This window comes from Notolepis coatsorum (genome assembly GCF_963971535.1).
Source record: "Notolepis coatsorum genome assembly, chromosome: 15".
NCBI lineage: Eukaryota > Metazoa > Chordata > Actinopteri > Aulopiformes > Paralepididae > Notolepis > Notolepis coatsorum.
The window spans coordinates 49044130-49064297 of NC_140179.1; the positions used below are offsets into that span (position 1 = coordinate 49044130).

Sequence of the window (20168 nt, forward strand, 5' to 3'; positions counted from 1 at the left end):
GCAGCCCCAGATCTTACATACCAATTACATCACTGATTAGATGGTTCGCTCTCTGTTTCAAGTTTCAAGTTTCTTTATTAGTTGTCATACAAAAATACAGAATACTTTTATATGAAATGCTTTTTCCTGTTCTGCTCCTGAGAGTGTGCTAGATACAAAATTAAATAGATAAGTAAGGCGGCTAGGTGGTGTAGTGGGCAAGGCGCTCGCCATCAACGCTGGAGACGCTGGGTTCGAAAAGATAATGAAAAAAAAGTTATTTTTTTAAATGTGTGACATTCCCCACAACAAAAAGTCCCCCACAACATCCATTTAACAACCTCTCTCTGTGTCTGTGTGTCTCCCTCTCTCTCTCCCTCTCTCTCTCTGTCTGTCTGTCTGCATCTCTCTCTCTGTGTCTCTCTGTCTCTGCATCTCTTTCTCTTTCTCTCTGTCGCTCTGCATCTCTCTATCTCTGTTCCTGTTTTTCTGTATCTCTGTCTCTCTGCATCTCTCTGTTTCTCTGCATCTTTCTCTGTTTCTCTACTTCTCTTCCTCTTTCTAACTCCCCTCCCTCTCTCCCTCTCTCCCTCTCTCTAACGCTCCTTTCTCTCTCCCTCCCTCTAACTCCCCCCCTCTCTCTCTCTCTCTCTCTCTCTCTCTCTCTCTCTCTCCCTCCCTCTAACCCTCTAACCCTCTCTCTCTCTCTCCATCCCTCTAACTCCCCTCCCTCTCTCCCTCTCTCTAACACTCCTCTGTCTCTCCCTCCCTCTAACTCCCCCCCCCTCTCTCTCTCTCCCTCCCTCTAACCCTCTAACCCTCTCTCTCTCTCCCTCCCTCTAACTCCCCTCCCTATCTCCCTCTCTCTAACACTTCTCTCTCCCTCCCTCTAACCCCCCCCCCCTCTCTCCCTCCCTCTAACCCTCTCCCTCCCTCTAACTCCCCTCCCTCTCTCCCTCTCTCTAACACTCCTCTCTCTCTCCCTCCCTCTAACTCCCCAACATCTCTCTCTCTCTCTCCCTCCCTCTAACCATCTCCCTCCCTCTAACGCTCCTCTCTCTCTCCCTCCCTCTAACTCCCCCCTCTCTCTCTCTCTCTCCCTCCCTCCCTCCCTCTAACCCTCTCCCTCCCTCTAACCCTCTCTCCCTCCCTCTAACCCCCCCCTCCTCTCTCTCTCTCTCTCTCTCTCTCTCTCTCTCTCTCTCTCTCTCTCTCTCTCTCTCTCTCTCTCTCCCTCCCTCTGACCCTCTCCCTCCCTCTAACCCTCTCTCTCTCCCTCCCTCTAACTCCCCCCTCTCTCTCTCTCTCTCGCTCCCTCTAACCCTCTCCCTCCCTCTAACCCTCTCTCTCTCTCTCTCTCTCTCTCTCTCTCACTCCAGTCTTCCTTTGTGGGCCAGCAGGCCCGGCAGGTGGTGTTGGTTCTGTCGGACACGGTGGTGCTGGTCCTGAGCCCAGCCCAGTGTGTCCTGCTGTACCAGCGATGTAGGTTTCTGTTGGCCTGCCTTCAGTACAGCTCTGACCTGGGCCACTACCTACGAACACACTACAAAGAGGAATTCAGGTTGGTCTGGTCGTCGGTTAGCCCCTTACGTGACTGCGAGCGAGCCTGGGTCTCTACCGCAGTCACTCTCACCTAGACTGCGACCATTTGCAACTTAACGTACAAAGCGTGATCACATGGAGCGCGCTGGGTCAAAAATATATCATATATGAATTTCAAAGATACCCAGCGTACAATATGGGTTTAACACAGCTTTACAGTGGGGTCTGGAAGCTCGGAGTTGCTAATAAACAGTTTAAAACATTGTTACAAAACGAGTGGTACTCACAGAGCGAACGTTGGCAAGATGGCGTCTTCTTCTTCTGCCGCTATTTGGCTGCCTGGTGCGCATGCGCTGTGGCACCAACGGCGGAAATGGACGTTCGGTCTGTAAGTACCACTCGTTTTGTAACAATGTTTTAAACTGTTTATTAGCAACTCCGAGCTTCTAGACCCCACTGTAAAGCTGTGTTAAACCCATATTGTATGCTGGGTATCTTTGAAATTCATATATGATATATTTTTGACCCAGCGCGCTCCATATGATCACGCTTGGTACGTTAAGTTGCAAATGGTCGCAGTCTAGGTGAGAGTGACTGCGGTAGAGACCCAGACTCGCTCGCAGTCACGTAAGGGGCTAGTCGTTTGCTCGGTGTAAAGGTAAAAGGATCCGGCAGCTGCTAAAAGCATTGTTAGTTGTTAATAAGTACATAATCAATTATTTTAAGCCCGACGGGCCCTGTACCGGGCCAAGATTTATTTCACGTCATAAATAGATTTAGCGGTTTTTTATTTTATAATTATTTTTTTTGCAAAGTTAAGACTCTAACCCTATCAAAACAGCAGTCAAATTGTATATTTTCAGCACTACGTTTGTTTACCAATGATTTTAAGTGTTATTAGCAAAATATGAGTTCATAAATATCTCGGCGCATCCCGGCGGAAACCGGATGCAGTTAACCTTAATAAGGCATTGTTCTCGCTTTAGATTCGGTAGCTGCAAAAAGCTAGATTAACTGAAGTATAAGTATAAGTATAAGTCTTTATTTCTCATCAGATTAACACACTCACACACATGCGATGGGCGACCCACAGGAACACACACACATGCACTGAGTCGCTGACGAAATGTTCTCTGCACCTCCCATCCTGTCGTCCTTCCCCCCAAGGGCAGCCGGGAGCAGACAAGGGCTGTGGCGAGCGCCGCGCCCGCGGACCAATCCAAGTGCTCCTGTCCGTCTTCGTCAGGGCAGCGTTAGCAATCTGTTTTTCCATTGGTATTATCTTTATCAGGAAACTCTTGCTAGCATGGGGAGAACATGCAAACTCCACACAGAAAGGCCCGGGAGATACCCCACCTGGGTAACTGGCAACACGGCAACCTGGTCCCCAAGCGGGAATCGAACCCTGGACCTTCTAGTTGTGAGGTGACAGTGTTAACCACTACACAACTATGTCGTTAAGTGCATAGTTAACTGCTAATAAATTAATAATAACCGTTTGTTTTTGCCATATTTTCAGAACATTCGCCTAAAAGTACATACCCAAGTAAATGGAAGATTGCTCCACTTCTACAAGGTCCATTTGCATGTTCTTGGTATCTATGGGCATCTATTGACCTCAGAGAATGTATTCCCAGTGTAAGAACTATTGTGTCTGTTACTATACTAGTCAATTGTAATGAACCAAAGGATAATAATATAAATTATTATTATTATTCTTATTATTAAAAAAAAGTTCATCTTTGACGGTGGATAACACCATGCTAACATTGACCAGATGTGAAAATGCCACTGAGCTCATTCAGCACCTTCTGAGATCAAGTGTACAAAAAAATCTAAGGAAATTAATAAAGGGCAGATGATTTACAGGGGGGTTTGTAGATACAGTACTGAATTTTGCCATCCGGACACATGTAACGGTTGCTGGTTCGTCACCTCAAACTTCGATGCCCCGAGTGAGAGTCGAACCCCAGTCTCCCACGCCGCGGGCAGCAACACAGACCGCTATACCAAGAGGTGAATTCACTACTTCACAACGTGTCTATCTGTCTTTGAGGATGTGAGAGTGAGTTTAACCCATAGCACCGCTACTCACCCCAGCCCTTCTTGACTGCGCTTCACGATACCATCCGTTACACACATGCAATTTGAAATATGAATATATAATATATATAAATTACCTTATTATGGCCAAGTCCTACATCTATGGTTAAGGGGTTAAGATAGCAACAAAAAAAGCGTAGTAAAGGTTTAACAATGAGTAAGTTAGTAAGACCTAATATATTTGTTTGTAATGCTATTATAAGAAACTTTATTAACGTTCTTAAGCAGTCTATAATTTGTTAACAAGTTTCTTATAAGCACTTATAAATGTCTTATAATTTAACAATAAATGTTATTATTAAAGGTCCCATGTTTTGCTATTCCTTTCACTATTTGGGCAATGTTACACAATTCCTGTGAGTCTATGGAACACATCTGTAAGGTTTTTTTTTAAGAAAAATTCATTGTTTTGTATTTCTAATCAAGTACTCTAAAGCAGCATTTTTCCACTTGAAGATTTCAAGCTGTTTTGGGCTGGGCTCCGTCCATAAGCGCTTTGAGTGACAGTCACCCACAGTCTGCACTGGCAGACAGAGAGAGACACAGAGAGACTGAGGGGGATACTAATTAATTTCGCCGCGGGGGGCATAATCTCATGGGACAATGCATTGGTAACTTGTTTCAAATTAATTATTAATGAATATTATTGCACGGATTGGAATTCGGGCGCGTGCGTGGGAGCGTGTGCAATGATATTTTGCAGCAGGTTGACAGTGATATGCGAGTGCTCCCGACTGCGTGTGTGTGTTTCCCCGCACGCGCGGTCGGGAGTGTGTGTGTAAATGCTCTGTGTCCCTCTCTCTCTCTCTCCCTCTCTATCTCTCTCTCCCTCTCTCTCGCTCGTTCATTCTCTGCTCTCTCTGTCTGCAATCGCGCCACGTCAACCCATTTGAGGAAGTGTCAGTATTTCCACTCGCTCTGTTGTTGAGCGAATGATTGAGTTCAAGTTCAAGTTTCTTTATTATTTGTCATACAGAAATACAGAATACTTTGCATGAAATGTTTCTTTCTGTTTAGCTCCTGAGAGTGTGCTAGATAATAATAAGATAGTATAAATAAGTATAATAAGTTAAAAATAGAAAGTCAAGAAGTCAAGTAAACACAAGTGTAAACAACAATTGTTCAGTATACCTCTATATACAGTAGGTACATCTGGTACAAAAATTGTGAAGTATAGCTTAGCTTGTGGTGCCACCGTTGTTGGTGGTGAGGTGCAATAAGGAATAAGGAATGAGAGATGTGCAGTTCCCTTACCAATAATATAAATATAAAGTGTAAAGTGTGATAAAGTGGGTGCTACAGTGTGTTGTTTATTTAAAGTGAGTGTGTGTGTGCTGTGGGTGTGTTGCTGGCCTGTTATTGTTCATTGTTCAATCATTGTTCATTGAGCAATCATTGTTCATTGAGCATCCTAATGGCCTGGGGATATAAGCTCTTTCTGAGTCTCTCTGTGCTTGCCATGAGACTCCAGTATCGCTTGCCTGACCGCAGCAGTTCAAAGAGGCAGTTGTTTGGGTGGCTGGAGTCTTTGATTATTCTCTTAGCCTTGCCCATACATCACTTGTTGTAAATGCCTTGGAGAGTGGGAAGCCCCCCTCCAATTGTGCTTTCGGCTGAACGGGCCACTCTCTGTAGTCTGCTGCGGTCTTGTGCAGTGCTATTCCCAAACCAGGAGGTGATATTGCCAGTCAGGATGCTCTCTATTGTGCATGAGTAGAAGTTCTTGAGGATCTTCTGACTCACGTTGAACTTCCTTAAGCGCCTAACGAAGTAGAGGCGTTGTCGTGCCTTCTTGATAACACTGTCAATGTGTGTGGTCCATGTCAAGTCCTCGGATATGTGGACTCCGAGGTACTTAAAACTGTTCACTCTCTCAACCGGTGCCCCGTCGATGCTGAGGGGGCTGTAGTCCCTGACCCCCGACCTCCTAAAGTCCACAATCATCTCCTTTCTTTTGCTGACGTTCAGGGAGAGGCCGTTCTGAGTGTGGCTACAACCATAGAGGGGGTGTTAGTTCTACAACCATAGAGGGGGCGTTAGTTATGCAGATGAGAATTCTGGGACGTCACAGCTACGTTAGCTTAGTTCAGTGAGGGAGGATCTCGTGAACTCGAGACTGGACTGATGAGCCAAAATGAGAATTTTGATACAACCCCACATTGCTAGAAAACACTGCTAAACACAGGAAAAGGCCATTTATAAGACACGGGACCTTTAACACTTAATATCATCTTAGTAACACATAATAATGTTAATAAGCATTTTACAAGGACTTATAAGGGCCTTATTACCTATTAACTAAGGCTTATTACAATCGTCTCCCAGATGGTAAATCACCCTTTTGGAATGGACTCAATGAAAGTGAATGGGAGAACGGATTTCTGACTCCACATTTTACTTCTCACTGATGCAGCCGGGGTCTACCAGAGTTCATTCTGGAGCCTCTGAGCCGCACGGATCATGTGTTATACTGTACACACGATGGATCAATACATTTATCGATTTTTTTGAATGGCGATCGGAAATTGGAATAAACCATTTGGATACCATCTGACCTCAGGTAAGGAATCTATGTTATCAGTGTTAGGATAATCAGACTCGTTTTCACTGATATATAAGCGTTTATGTGATATGTGATATGGCTGTTTTGACTATAAAAGCCATGAGGAAATAAGAGCAGCGATTATCAGCGCACGGCACGAGCGTGCGTGCGCACACATATACTATCGATCATCTAGCGTTTATTTGAAAACTATTCATAAATAGGCCGACAAATGACAACGTTCTGGAATATTCTAGTAAAAGGCGATTATCATAGGCATGGGTTGTTTTTCCCCGGAAAACAGGTGATTTTCAAAATGCTATCAAACGGAAATGAAGCGATAAAAATACAATCTGCCTTGCCAATGTTGACTGGAAAATGAGTCTTTGATAAGCGTCGGGCAGATTAGACACATAGCCATAATTTAAAACATAGATTAGGTGATATTAACGTTAACATTGGCCGTGGATGGTGGCATTCAACGGGGTAAAAAGGAAAACACGGCCCGGCACTGAAAGTGTTAAGCTGCCGAAATAACCACAAATAAAGATTTGTGATGTAGATGCTTTCTGTTAACAATTTGGTACGCTGACACCTATATGTTTGCCTAAAGCTGGCCTAAATTACATCTATGTTGCTTTGAAGTGATATCTTACTTTAATATAATCTCTGATTAATGTATGCCTTCTCTATTATGTACTATGTGAAGCTGTCATGTGTTGAGTTATCTTACTTTAATATACATCTCTGATTATTGTATGCCTTCTCTATATGTCCTATGTGAAGCTATCATGTGTTGAGTTATCTTACTTTTAATTAAATTTTATTTAAATTTTTTGGTAGATTTGTATTAGTTTATTGGACAAGTCTGGCAGAGAGGAAGGATGGGAGGAGAGAAATGGCGGAAGACATGCAGCAAAGGTCGCCGGGTCCGGGAGTCGAACCCGGGGCGGCCGTGTTGCACTACAGTGCGTTATGTGGTGCACCACCCTGGCACCCCTAGAGTTATCTTACTTTAATATAGATCTTTGATTAATGTATGCCTTCTCTATAGACCTGTTCGCTGTATACGTCAGACTCAGTGTGCACACGCATCAGTGGGAAAGAAGTTACATAATCCTGGTCAGAACAATGGGGCAGACTACAATCGATTTGCATTTGTTAGCCATGCTAGATATCTAAACAATCAACCCATGTCAAAGCTAGATATGTAAAAGGTGAAAGACTGAATTGGAAAAATGACATCAAGCCGTTTTTGTTTGAAACAACTTTTAGTCAGGGGAGTGCCATGGTTTCTCCATAGAGCCCTGTAAGTTGCACTTTTTTTTAGCGCAGGAGCTCGTGCAGGTAGTTGGCAACTTAGTCATGTGACTCAGTTGGTATTGCTGATTAGCTCAAACACGGTATGTTTGTAAACAGCGAACAGGTCTATAGGTTCTATGTGGAGCTGTCATGTGTTGAGTTATCGTACTTTAATATAGATATCTGATTAATGTATGCCTTCTCTTTTTTTTTTTTTTTTTTTTTTTTCAATTTTTCTCCCATCCCAATGTTAGTCGTTATGCCAATTCTCAATCCCCTTCCTGGTCGTTGCGCCCCGACCGAACTGTAGGAATCGCTGTTTACAACGACCAGGACCCACCCTCGCTGGGTTTCCCACCCGCTAACACTGCCAATTGTGTTAATATGGACGGTCGGCCAACCCGGAAGCACCACAGCTGGATTCGATCCCACTGTCTCTGTGGTGGTAGACAGACGCTTAGTCCGCTGCGCTACCCGGCCGCCCTAATGTATGCCTTCTCTATAGGTACCATGTGGAGCTGTAATGTGTTGAGTTATCTTAATTTAATATCGATCTCTGATTAATATATGCCTTCTCTATAGGTACCATGTGAAGCTGTCATGTGTCGAGGAGCGGTTGCCATCACACTACCCCATCAGCAAGCCGGCACAACGACTAGTCGACCAGCTACTGGGACACGTGCTGCAAGGATGAACACATTGTAGTAGCAACGTTGTTGTCTGCCTCTGTAATTGACCCAGTCAGACAAACAGTACTTTAGAAATGCTTACAGATTCATGAATTCTTTTCGCATGCAAGCGGAGACAGAAAGGCTATGGTGAGTACAATAACAAAGCAATGTCATCTTCCCACTTCTTTCTGAAGCAAACAAGAAGTACATCCTGTAATTTATACTTGTTTTCAGACACAGGATTTTCAGAATCATGTAAATTCTGTAAATGGCACAACTCTTGGTCACTTCGACTTCTTGACATACCAATGGACATTGCTATTTGTTGTTGTTATCAGGAACAGAAAACAACACTCTGGACTCCGCTCAGGACGTATCCCTAGTCAGCACATAGCTACACATCCAATTAAGCAATTTATCCCGATAACAGAAGTTGAATGAACCCTTAAATTTTTTTTTTACAGCTTTATTATGGATAGGACAGGCAGAGAGGAAAGTTGGGTGAAGAGATGGGGAGGACATGCAGCATAGGTCCCGGGCCGGATTCGAACCCAGGATGCTGTGATTACACTGAAAGCTCAGCTACGTGGTGCGCCACCGTGGCGCCCCGAACCCTTAAACATTTTAAGTAGGGATGCTCGATATTGGCTTTTTTACCGATACCGATATACCGATATTGTCCATGAACTCTTAATTTCCGATACCGATATCAACCGATATCACATTTTAATGCCGATATCGGCCGATAATATCGGTAGGCCGATAATATCGGACATCATTTCTATAGAAATGTAAAAAAAAATATATATATATATATATTTTTTTGAAAACCGATACCGATATTTTCCGATAACACATTTTAATGCCGATATCGGCCGATAATATCGGTAGGCCGATAATATCGGACATCCCTAATTTTAAGTAAGACGTGCCACTAAAGTAGAATGAACCTTTTAATTCAACTCCATCATGATGCACACGCACCCACACACACACACACACACACACACATGTTGTGGGGACATTCCATAGATTTGCATTCATTCCCAAATCCATTACCTTAACCGTACCCATGACGACTTCATCCCTAACCCTTACCTAACCTAACCTTAACCATAACCCCTAACCTTAAAATTCTGGGGTCTGGCCAAAATATCCCATTTTTATCACTTGTGGGGACATTTTGGTCTCCACAAGGGAAGGATAATAAGGACCCCCCCCCCCCCCCCACACACACACACACACACACACACACACACACACACACACACACACAGAAATCTGTCTAGAGCGCACCTTTTATCTTGCTCAATCGGTAGTGCTGTTGCCTTTCTATGCAGGACTGGTGGTTCAACTCTTTCCATTTTGGCAACCACAGTAATGGTGGATTAATGGTGGATTAACTCTTGCCATGCTGGCAAGCACGGTAATGGTGGATTAACTTTTTCCATGCTGGCAGGCACGGTAAAGGTGGATTAACTCTTTCCATGCTGGCAAGCGCAGGACTGGTGTTTTGAAAGCCGGTCGAGGAGAGGAGGCAGAAGTCCTTGTTAGTATGAATGTCAACCTGTGACAACTAGGGATGCTCGATATTGGCTTTTTTACCTATACCGATATTGTCCAACTCTTAATTTCCGATACCGATATCAACCGATACCGATATATGCAGGTAATTAACATTACATATCTCTTGTTGTGGAATTAACACAACATTATGCATACTTTTGACAATAAATCAAATCAGAATTAGTTTTTACTTGCTTGCCTGGGTAAATAAAGGTTATAGAAATGTAAAAAAAAAAAAAAAAAAAATTAAAAAAAAAAAATTTAAACCGATACCGATATTTTCCGATATCACATTTGAATGCCGATATCGGCCGATAATATCGGTAGGCCGATAATATCGGACATCCCTAGTGACAACCCATCCATGTCGTCATTGTCCTGTGGAAACGTAATATCTCCCAAGTAACAAAGTGAACCTTTCAGGAATTAAGAGAGTAACCGCTTGGTGTTTTACCATCAACACCTGTATTTTTATTTTTTTTTATAGATATGACAGTGCTTTATCAATGTCTTTTTCTTACCTGAATTAAAAGTTTACATGTGTGCTGAGAACATCTTGAGACCTTAGGACCAGTGAAAATATTCATATTAATTACAAAATTATTGTTTGTAGTTCCTTGTGTGCCAGAGGTCTGACGGTGAGATGGAGTTTACACTAGAAAGCCGTCGGCATATCCTAAAGGGAGGCGTTATCCCTAATGATTGACTCACTATTTGTTTTGACAATGATTTACATCTATTTTATGCTGAAATAGACAGGTATTTCACAATTTTACATCAGCATTGGGTGTGAAGAAGTGGCTAATCTAGTCCACAGGTGTAATGAAATAGACAGGTATTTAATTGTTCCACATCACATGTAATGATATTCTGTTAATTCACGTATTTGTTATTACCTGCAATGCTTTTACCCATGTCTTACTCTCTGCACTGCTTTTATTCTGTGAACTTGATGCTCATTTTATGTCTATGTCTATGTCTATTTTACTGCTGTGAAGCACTTTGGGCTGCAATTCTTGTATGAAAGGTGCTATACAAATTAATTGTAGTATTATTACTACACATCTCAGTCTTGTTCTCAGGCTGCAAGTATACATACACCGCACTGCCTGTATAACATTTTGAATTAATGATGATGGGCGGAATCTTTTATTTTTAAATAACCAACGTGCTGCTGTTGTTGTCATTAAAACAATAGTTGAAATATTCTGAACCCTAGCGCTGTTTCCTACTCACCAATAACGTCGCTGATCGCAATCCACGCTTTTCCTCATACTAGCTCCGTATTGGCTATTTTGGCTACTTTGTTGAATTTACCTTCAGTCAGCTCATAGTCATACAGGCAGGAGCTCGACCCCATTGACTTTGCATTGGTTTGTGACTAACTAGCCAGAGCTAGTACAAGGAAACCGCATGGATTTCGCAGAGAATAATATCAATCATGATCGGTCAATAATCATTGGTAAGTAAAAAATAGGGCTAGGAGTCCGAACATTGATTGATTGAAAACTTTATTAACAGATTGCAGAATGGGTACAATACAGTACAGCTCAATACTAACAACTGCTAAGAGGATACAGACCAAAAAAAATACTTTCGTCTTGTACATCTGTACTGTACCATTGATTGATTTGTCAATCAACAGCCATCCAATAGTTGTGAACAATTGCACTTTTCACTTTATTATGGGAGTTTTCATCTATAGGAAATGTTTTCAGCTGTTATTGTGTAAAATAAATGATAATGTGTTACTTCTCAACAACTGAGGGATTGTTAACTCATTTTAGTGCTACTTTGCAGGGTCGTGCAATGCTATCTTGATGGTTGAAAATTGATACATTATGATTTAGGGGCTGGATGCAAGCCTACACCACAAGTAAATCACTTGCAATAAACAAATGTAGACCTATGCATTTATTCCACATAATACTATTACTTCCCTGCTGTAGAAACTACTTTATGCTCAAAGATTATATATTATGTATCTGTAACTCAAGTCAATGTGCGTCAGTGATTATTGATTAATAGGCTACTCTTTATTAAGTAAATAAACTCCCTATGAAATGGTGACTGCTGCGTCATTTATGTTTAATGTAGACCTTTTTTATTTGTATGTCAGCTCTTTGACTGCCAGAGTGGAGTGGACTCAACCTTGATGACTTGGACTCGGACTAGGGTAATGGGGACTCGACTCTGGCTCTTCTTTGGTGACTCGGACTGGAACACTGGGGACTCAAGATTTTGTGACTCGACTACAAGTTCAAGTTCAAGTTCAAGTTCAAGTTCTTTAATAGTTGTCATACAGAAGTACAGAATACTTTCATACAAAATGCTTCTTACTGTTACGCTCCAGAGACTGTGCTAGACAAGATAGTATCAAATAACATAATAACATAATATAGCATGAATTTAGAAGAAGAAAATGAGGTCACAGTGTTCGGTATAGACATATGTACAATGTTCTGAGTTACCATATAATATACAATACACAATACTATGCAGTGTACTAATGTACAGTACTATCTAGTGCAAAGCAGAAATGGGATGAGGTACAATTTTAGGTACAATTTACAGTAAGGTGTACGAGTTGTAGTGCAATCCTTCATCCATAAATATAAAGTGTGGGGAGTGGGTGCTACAGTGTGTTTGTTTAAAGTGGGTGTGTGCTATAAGTGTGTGGAGTGGGTGCTACAGTGTGTTTGTTTAAAGTGAGTGTGTGCGTGTGGATGTGTGTGCTATGTGCGTTTGGTGGTTGTTGTTGTGTAGTGTTCATTCATTGTTCGTTTAGCAGCCTGATGGCCTGGGGATAGAAGCTTCTTCTGAGTCTTTCTGTGCTCGCCTTGAGACTCCTGTATCGCTTGCCTGACCGCAAGACTGCATGTATCTGTGAAATACTGACATTTGTGTTATAATCATTTTGTAAATTATAGAACAAAGTAGTGTGATAATAAATGTACAGTAGCACAGCCTGGACTAGATGTTTAGCCATGGAGTTGTCAGTGATTCAGAACCTGCAAGGTACGCAGAGTGTTCTGTTTGAAAGGTTTTTCTGGTCTGTTCTGAATGTTCTGCAGTCTTAATAGCACGTATCCTATTTACTGTAACACAATATTCTGTATAATCTACCAGTCCATAGTGGGCAGCGTGCTCCTCTTCTATATGCTGGGGAGAAAACATCAAAGGGAATGGAGGCCGACAGGCTGAACACACTGATCAGAAAGGCTAGCTCAGTCACTGGGCAGAGCCTGGACGCGTGTAGTCTTTTACCAACGGAGTTGCAGTTCCGCGTTCGGGTTCCGCGATCTGATTGGCCACTGACGTTTCTCTCTGCGCCAATCGCGTTACGCTAGTTCTGCCTCTAACAGCCTGCTAGCATTATCCAAGTCCGACATCACATCAATATACTAACTAGCTATTCATATCAATTGAAATAACGTATTGTTTTCATCTCTCTATATTAACGTGAGTCCATCAACGCAACATAAATGTTCAAAACACGACTTCATTATTGCGCGATCTCGCAGTGATTTGAAGCTTATCTCTGCTGTGTTTACGTTGGGTGGACGAGCAGTGAGTTTTAATATCTTGATTATTCGGGTAGCTATAATCCGCCTAAGGTCAGGAGGTGGTCATTGCTGCATACAGAGTGTAGCCATGTGTGCTTTCGAGCTGTTTCTACTGTATCTAGGTTTGAGCAGCTGACAGGTAGCCATTCAATATCGAGCTCTTGTGGAGTGGAGTTCCGTAAGAACGGCAGCCACATCAGACGACAGACAACTGGTGTTGAAACATGCCAGTTATTAGGCTACCTTCTAACGCCGGAGTGAGCACGGCATAAGAATAGCCTACCAGTAGCCTAAAAACCGCATGAGCATTCTATTTGTAGGTAATATGCTCTTGCATGTGACGCGACTTAGCTAAACAGCTGTTAGGAAACTTACCGCACATAAAGTCATAGGCGGAGTTGGGGTTCGCCAGAACTAGCAGGCTGTTAGAGGCAGAAATAGGCGGAACGCGATTAGCGCGGAGAGAAACGTCAGTGGCCAATCAGATCGCGGAACTGCAACTCCGTTGGTAAAAGACTACACGCAGCCTGGACGGTCACCCAGGTCCAAACTGGGCTGATCTGGCCGAGTAGCCCTGCCTGAAGCCCAGTAAGCCTAATATCTCTCCCTTACCCAGGGGGATTCTCCAGCTGAGCTGGGCACCTGGGTTTTAATTCTTCTTGACGGGTTCTAGTCAGATTCAGATTCCTTTATTAAGCCATATGTGTAACCACATTGGTAATTGTCACAGCGATACAGTGTATCATAAATTTTTCTTTTCACATAACAACAAGACACAGGACAAAGACAGTGCAGTGCAGGATTTATCATTTGAATAAGTATATAAAGTGCAGTGCAGAGTTCCAGGTCAGTCCCAGTGCAGAATTCTTGCCAGTGTCATTGATATTATTGTGCCAGTGTCACTTGGGGGGCGAAGGGGGGGATCCGGCGGCTGAGGGGAAGAAACTTAGTCTATGACGAGCTTTCACAAATTGGGATCCTCAGCCTTTTCCCAGAGGGGAGCAGGGTGAAGAGGCTGTGGGAGGGGTCGGCCATGATCTTTCTTGCCCTCCTCAGCGCTCCCTGGAGTCGTGCAGGGACCTGAGGGAGGGCAGGGGACAGCCGATCACCCTCTCCACGGAGCGAATCACCCACTGCAGCCTGGCGAGATTTTTTGCCGCTGCGGCGGGGAACCAGGAGATGATGGAGTGGGTGAGGATGGACTCAATGATGGCCGTGTAAAGTTGAGCCATCATGGTCCTCGGCAGTTTGAATTTTTTCAACTGCCGGAAGAAGAACATCATCCCCCTGGGCCTTTTTAAGCAGCAGGGCCGTGATGTCGAGCTCCCACTTCAGATCCCGGGAGATGGTCATGCCTAGGAAGCGGCATGACTCCACGGAGGCCTCCTGGGTGCCTCCCAGTATGATGGGAGGGGGCGGGGCTGCTTTCCTCCTGAAGTCCACTACCATCTCCACTGTCTTTAGAGCATTGAGCTCAAGGTTGTTGCAGCTGCACCAGTGGTGCTGTCCCCTGGATAGGAGGTCAATGAGGGTGTAGTGGAGTAATGTAGTAGAGTACCTCTGCCTGAAACCTAGTAAGACTGATACTGTTTCTCCCTTGGCCCAGGGGCGGTTCCCCTTTGGCCCCGGTAGTTTTTTTGTTTCCCATGCAGGGGACCCTGGTTGACAATCCAGATGGGTTACACTGGCAGATTAGAAGCATCTTCAGGAACTGACCTCTACAATGCCTCCTCCTGTGTCAGTGGACCGAGCGTGAGGCGGGTCCACTTTCAGTCCTTTAGCCCTGTTCATATTTGTGATGTGTTCTGTAATTCTCTTACATAGTGGATATGTAACCGGGTTGGAAGAATTTCTGCAGTTCAAGATACAGTCCAGTCAATGGTTCTATGTGAGCCTATTTTTTATTTTATTATTGTATTATTGCACAATCGATGCGGGCATGACCACCCGCATTTCACTGTATGCCCTGGTATGTATGTGACAAATAAATAAATAATAAATAATAATAATAAATAAACCTCTTGATTCTTGTCTCTCCTAAAGGGCATGTGTATTAAGTAAGTATCTACATCCATCTATCTATCTATCTATCTATCTATCTATCTATCTATCTATCTATCTATATAACTAGATATATCTATCCAAACTTTTAACTCAATAACTCTCAAACCAAATTAATTTGTATAGATGTGGGATATGTGTGAGATTATGGCCTAATATATTAGCTGTCGTTTTTGTTGGAGCATTCCTTTAAATTTGTCAACACAACTTTTCACACATTTCCAAAACTTCAGTATAATGCCTAATGAATACATACAGGTGTTTACATGTTTTTTCAGATTCATAATTTATCCTGAAGTGCATTTGGAGAAAAACAGATAACACATAATGGCTGAAGGGAGAGACATCCTGGTGGATAGAATGGCACTTCAAAGTTCCTGTTTGATTGATTGATTGATTGATTGATTGATTGATTGATTGAAAACTTTATTAACAGATTGCAGAATGGGTACAGTACTGTATAGCTCAATACATACAATTGTTAAGGGGATGCAGACCAGAGAAAGACTTTCGTCTTGTTTATATCAGGGTCCCCCATTTTCAATTCATCATAACATATATGACATACACGACATACAGATAGACAATAATAATAATAAATTCAATTTGTACCGCACTTTACATTTATAAAAATCTCAAAGTGCTACAGGAGATAAAGACAAAAAGTTAAATGAATAAAACAATTAAAATGAATAAAACAACCAATGAAATGGAAGAACATACAAATAAAATAGATTCAAATAATGAAAAAAATAATGTATAGAAGTCAAAAAGAAAAGTAAAAGAAAAATTCAGGCAAAAGCCTTGTTAAAAATAAATCTTTTTAGGCCCCTTTTAAAAGCCTCGACGGATTGTGGTGCTCTCAGGTGGATGGGGAGAGCATTTCACAGTCTGGGTGCGGCAGAGCAGAAGGCTCGATCGCCCATGGTGTGCAGCTTAGTCCTGGGGGCTTTGAGGAGGTAGGCTGTGCCGGAGCGGAGGGAGCGTGAGGAGGACTGGGGGGTGAGGAGTTCCTTGAGGTAGGCAGGGGCACCACCGTGTACGCACTGGTGGGTGAGGAGGGAGACCTTGTACTCGATCCTGTGTTCCACGGGGAGCCAGTGAAGTGATCTGAGGGTGGGGGTGATGTGATCATATTTGCGCACCCTCATCAGGATCCTAGCAGCGCTATTCTGGATGGTTTGCAGTTTTTGAATGCTTTTACTAGGAATCCCGATGAGGAGTGCATTGCAATAGTCCAGCCTGGAGGAAACAAAGGGTGAGTGAGGAACGGAGTTTAGTGATGTTTCTGAGGTGAAAGAAAGAGGTCTTACAGAGGTGTTTGATGTGAGTTTCGTATGTGAGGTGGGGGTCCATTTTCACGCCCAAGTTGGTGACAAGGGTGGAGAGGGGAACGTCCTGACCGGAGAAGGAGATGGTGGTGATGGTGGATGACCGGACCTGGTGTGGGGTACCGATCAGCATGGCTTCAGTTTTGGAGCTGTTGACCTGGAGAAACCATGTGGTTCATCCACGCCTTAGTCTCCTCCAGGCAAGCGGTCAGTGTGGGGGGTGATGAAGGTGATGATGGTGTAATCCGGATATACAGCTGGGTGTCGTTAGCGTAACAGTGGAGTACATCCATCTATGTCCACCTCCTTCCTTATCCACGTTCCAGTGTCCATCCCCCTCCTCCTCCTCCCCCTCCTCCTCCTTGCCCATGTTCCATTGTTCAACTCCATCTCCATAAAGCCATTTATGGTAATAAATGGCTCTGCTTGTACCAGTGCAACGTCAGAGGCCAAGTCAATGATCCACTTCTCATCCTAACATATGAGGTGGTCATTTAGAATAGCATGCTCTACTACTGTGTCAAATGATGCAATCAGGTATACAATTATTTAAATCAAACATTCAGCTGCATCGATCATATTCATACGGTGGCCATTTTGCTCTAGAATCCAAACATAAGAGCAAAATGGCCACCGTTTCAATATAATAATTTTGCTATTAACAGAAGGTACATTTTGTTACTTTGGAAAGCATTGTTTCTGTGCTATGAAATGCTCAAAAACCACATCAGAATATAAAATTTAAAGAAACATAGCTCAAAATATATATGAATTTCTCTCTGAGCTTCTTGAGGACTGCATGCATTCATACTGTATATCATTATGAGTTAAGTGGGTTTGGGGAGGGCCCATTCACTGAACTTTTTAAGAGGCCCAGCCATTCCTCTTCGGGACTTCGGGCCTGGTTATCCTACAAAACACCACAAAACTGGTGAGATCTGCAGTGACTATAGTCATTGTAAGATTTAAATTTAGTCTCAATTTTTTTATGATTTAAATAGAGGCAACTCTTTTCATCCAGTCCATTCAAATGAAATGGGTAAGATGACACACAGCCCAGAAGAACATTTCTACATTTCTTTTTTAATTTGTAGGTAGTGAGAGTGGTTAAGGTTAGGGATAGGTTTCATAAACAACTTTCAATGTGAAGATCATGACAACTTGTGGCTTTGCAGCTTGGTCAAAATGGAAGACTCCCAATAAAACGCAGCTGACCCTGTGTGTTCTAGCATCTACTGTACCTTTAAATGCAGCACAGGAAGTAATGAGACTCTGTTACCAAGGAAACGGACAGTCAACACATTCAAGCAAGCCCATGGAGAAAGGGCGACGTATATTATACTGTCTGCTTCGTATGACACAAAAAAAGAAATATCTGTCGTTTTCTTTGAGAATATATTAACGTTACAATTAGGGATGTCCGATATTATCGGCCTACCGATATTATCAGCCGATATCGGCATTAAAATGTGATATCGGAAAATATCTGTATCGGTTTTCAAAAAAATTCAATTTTTTTTTTATACATTATAGAAATTATGTCCGATATTATCGGCTGATATCGGCATTAAAATGTGATATCGGTTGATATCGGTATCGGAAATTAAGAGTTGGACAATATCGGTATCGGTAAAAAAGCCAATATCGAGCATCCCTAGTTACAATAAATCGCTAGACAGTGGCAATAACTGTAGACGGGCAAGGTCCTCCTCTTCGTCTTTGTGTTTGTTTTTCATCAAGCTGGAAATGATGTTACCTTACCCCCACCCACCCCCTACCCACCCCCCACCCCACCCACCCAACCACTTCCAATGTACAGTGTCTAATTAATTTGTTGAATACAATTGGATTTTTATAACGTTGACACAAATTAAGGAATATTTACACTAAGTTCTCTTTTACCTCTTATTTAATTCATTCATTAATTTAATTGTAGGCACTGTTTATATTGTACATACTGCACATACTGTTTGATAACCTGGTCCAATTCAAGTTTCAAGTTTCTTTAATAGTTGTCATACAGAAGTACAGAATACTTTCATACAAAATGCTTCTTACTGTTACGCTCCAGAGACTGTGCTAGACAAGATAGTATCAAATAACATAGTATAGCATGTAATTTAGAAGTAGAAAATGAGGTCACAGTGTTCAGTATAGACATATGTTCGATGCAGAATAGACGTAACTGAGTTACCATATAATATACAATACTATGCAGTGTACTAATGTACAGTACTATATAGTGCAAAGCAGAAATGGGATGAGGTACAATTTAGGTACAATTTACAGTAAGGTGTACGAGTTGTAGTGCAATCCTTCATCAATAAATATAAAGTGTGGGGAGTGGGTGCTACAGTGTGTTTGTTTAAAGTGAGTGTGTGCGTGTGGATGTGTGTGCTATGTGCGTTTGATGGTTGTTGTTGTGTAGTGTTCATTGTTCGTTTAGCAGCCTGATGGCCTGGGGATAGAAGCTTCTTCTTCACATTCCACCATTCTGAAACCACTTCAATCACTTTACAAACAAGCAATACAAATTCTAGACAAGAAACCATTCAGGTACCATCATTGTCACATTCTAAAAAAATATAATCTACTCAGTTGGGAAAACCTGACCCTATATCAAAACGTCTGTCTAGTTTTTAAAATAAAGTGTGGATTGGCTCCTCCTCCTTTGTCCGGTTTCATCAACCTCAAGTCTGCCTCAACCAGGAACACTAGAGGTGCGGCAAGGGGGGACTGTACAATCCCTTTAAAAAAAAAGTGTATTTGGCCAGGCCGTCTTCTCATACAGAGCATCCCACCAATGGAACTCAATTCCTCAAACAATTAGAGTGTCCACATCATATCATTCAAGTGCAGGGTTAGGGAATGGCTCATTGATAACCAGAACTGTCAACACTGAGGTGTCTGTATGTGGATATGTGTGTGTGGATATGGATATGGTGCGTCTGTCTATGTCTGGGTCTCTTAATATGTCATGATGTGCTCTGTCCTTGTGTCCATGACTGTATTGTGACCTGTATCCCTACTATGTCTATGTGCTTTTGTTGTGTTTTTATTCTAATGTATTTATCTTGATTTTATTCTGTTTTTATTGCTAACCCTTTTTTTACACAGGATTTTAGCCTGTACCTTCTGGCAGGGGGACTACCAATGGAAATTAGCCTTTTGGCTAAAATTGGGTGCATTTACATTTGTAAAATGTTTTATTAATGTACACTGTCCCCCTTGAACAAATAAAGTAAACCTAAACCTAAACCTACATAGTCCTGTGTGTTGTATATTGTGTCCTATGTTACTGTTTATTGTCTCTTTCTATATACACCGTGGGAATGGGGGCACGTAATTGAATTTTTCTGTATGTCTTGCACAAATTGGAAAATGACAAAGTTGACTTTGACTTTTAACATGTGTCTATATAGTGTCAGACTGAATGAATGAATGAAAACTTTATTTAACAGATTGCAGAATGGGTACAATACAGTACGGCTCAATACATACAATT

General features: G+C 42.3%; 1 protein-coding gene across 1 annotated transcript in view; it reads left to right on the forward strand.

Annotated features, from left to right (window-relative positions):
- Positions 1-8162, forward strand: part of cUnh12orf56 (chromosome Un C12orf56 homolog) — a gene marked incomplete at both ends in the record, with an annotated part of 94754 nt that extends 86592 nt beyond the window's left edge. Inside the window, 2 exons of the mRNA XM_084330994.1 lie at positions 1359-1540; positions 8051-8162. Coding sequence (XP_084187120.1) covers positions 1359-1540; positions 8051-8162 — 294 coding nt within the window. The remainder of the gene's footprint in view (positions 1-1358; positions 1541-8050) is intronic.
- Positions 8163-20168: the final 12006 nt, after the last annotated feature.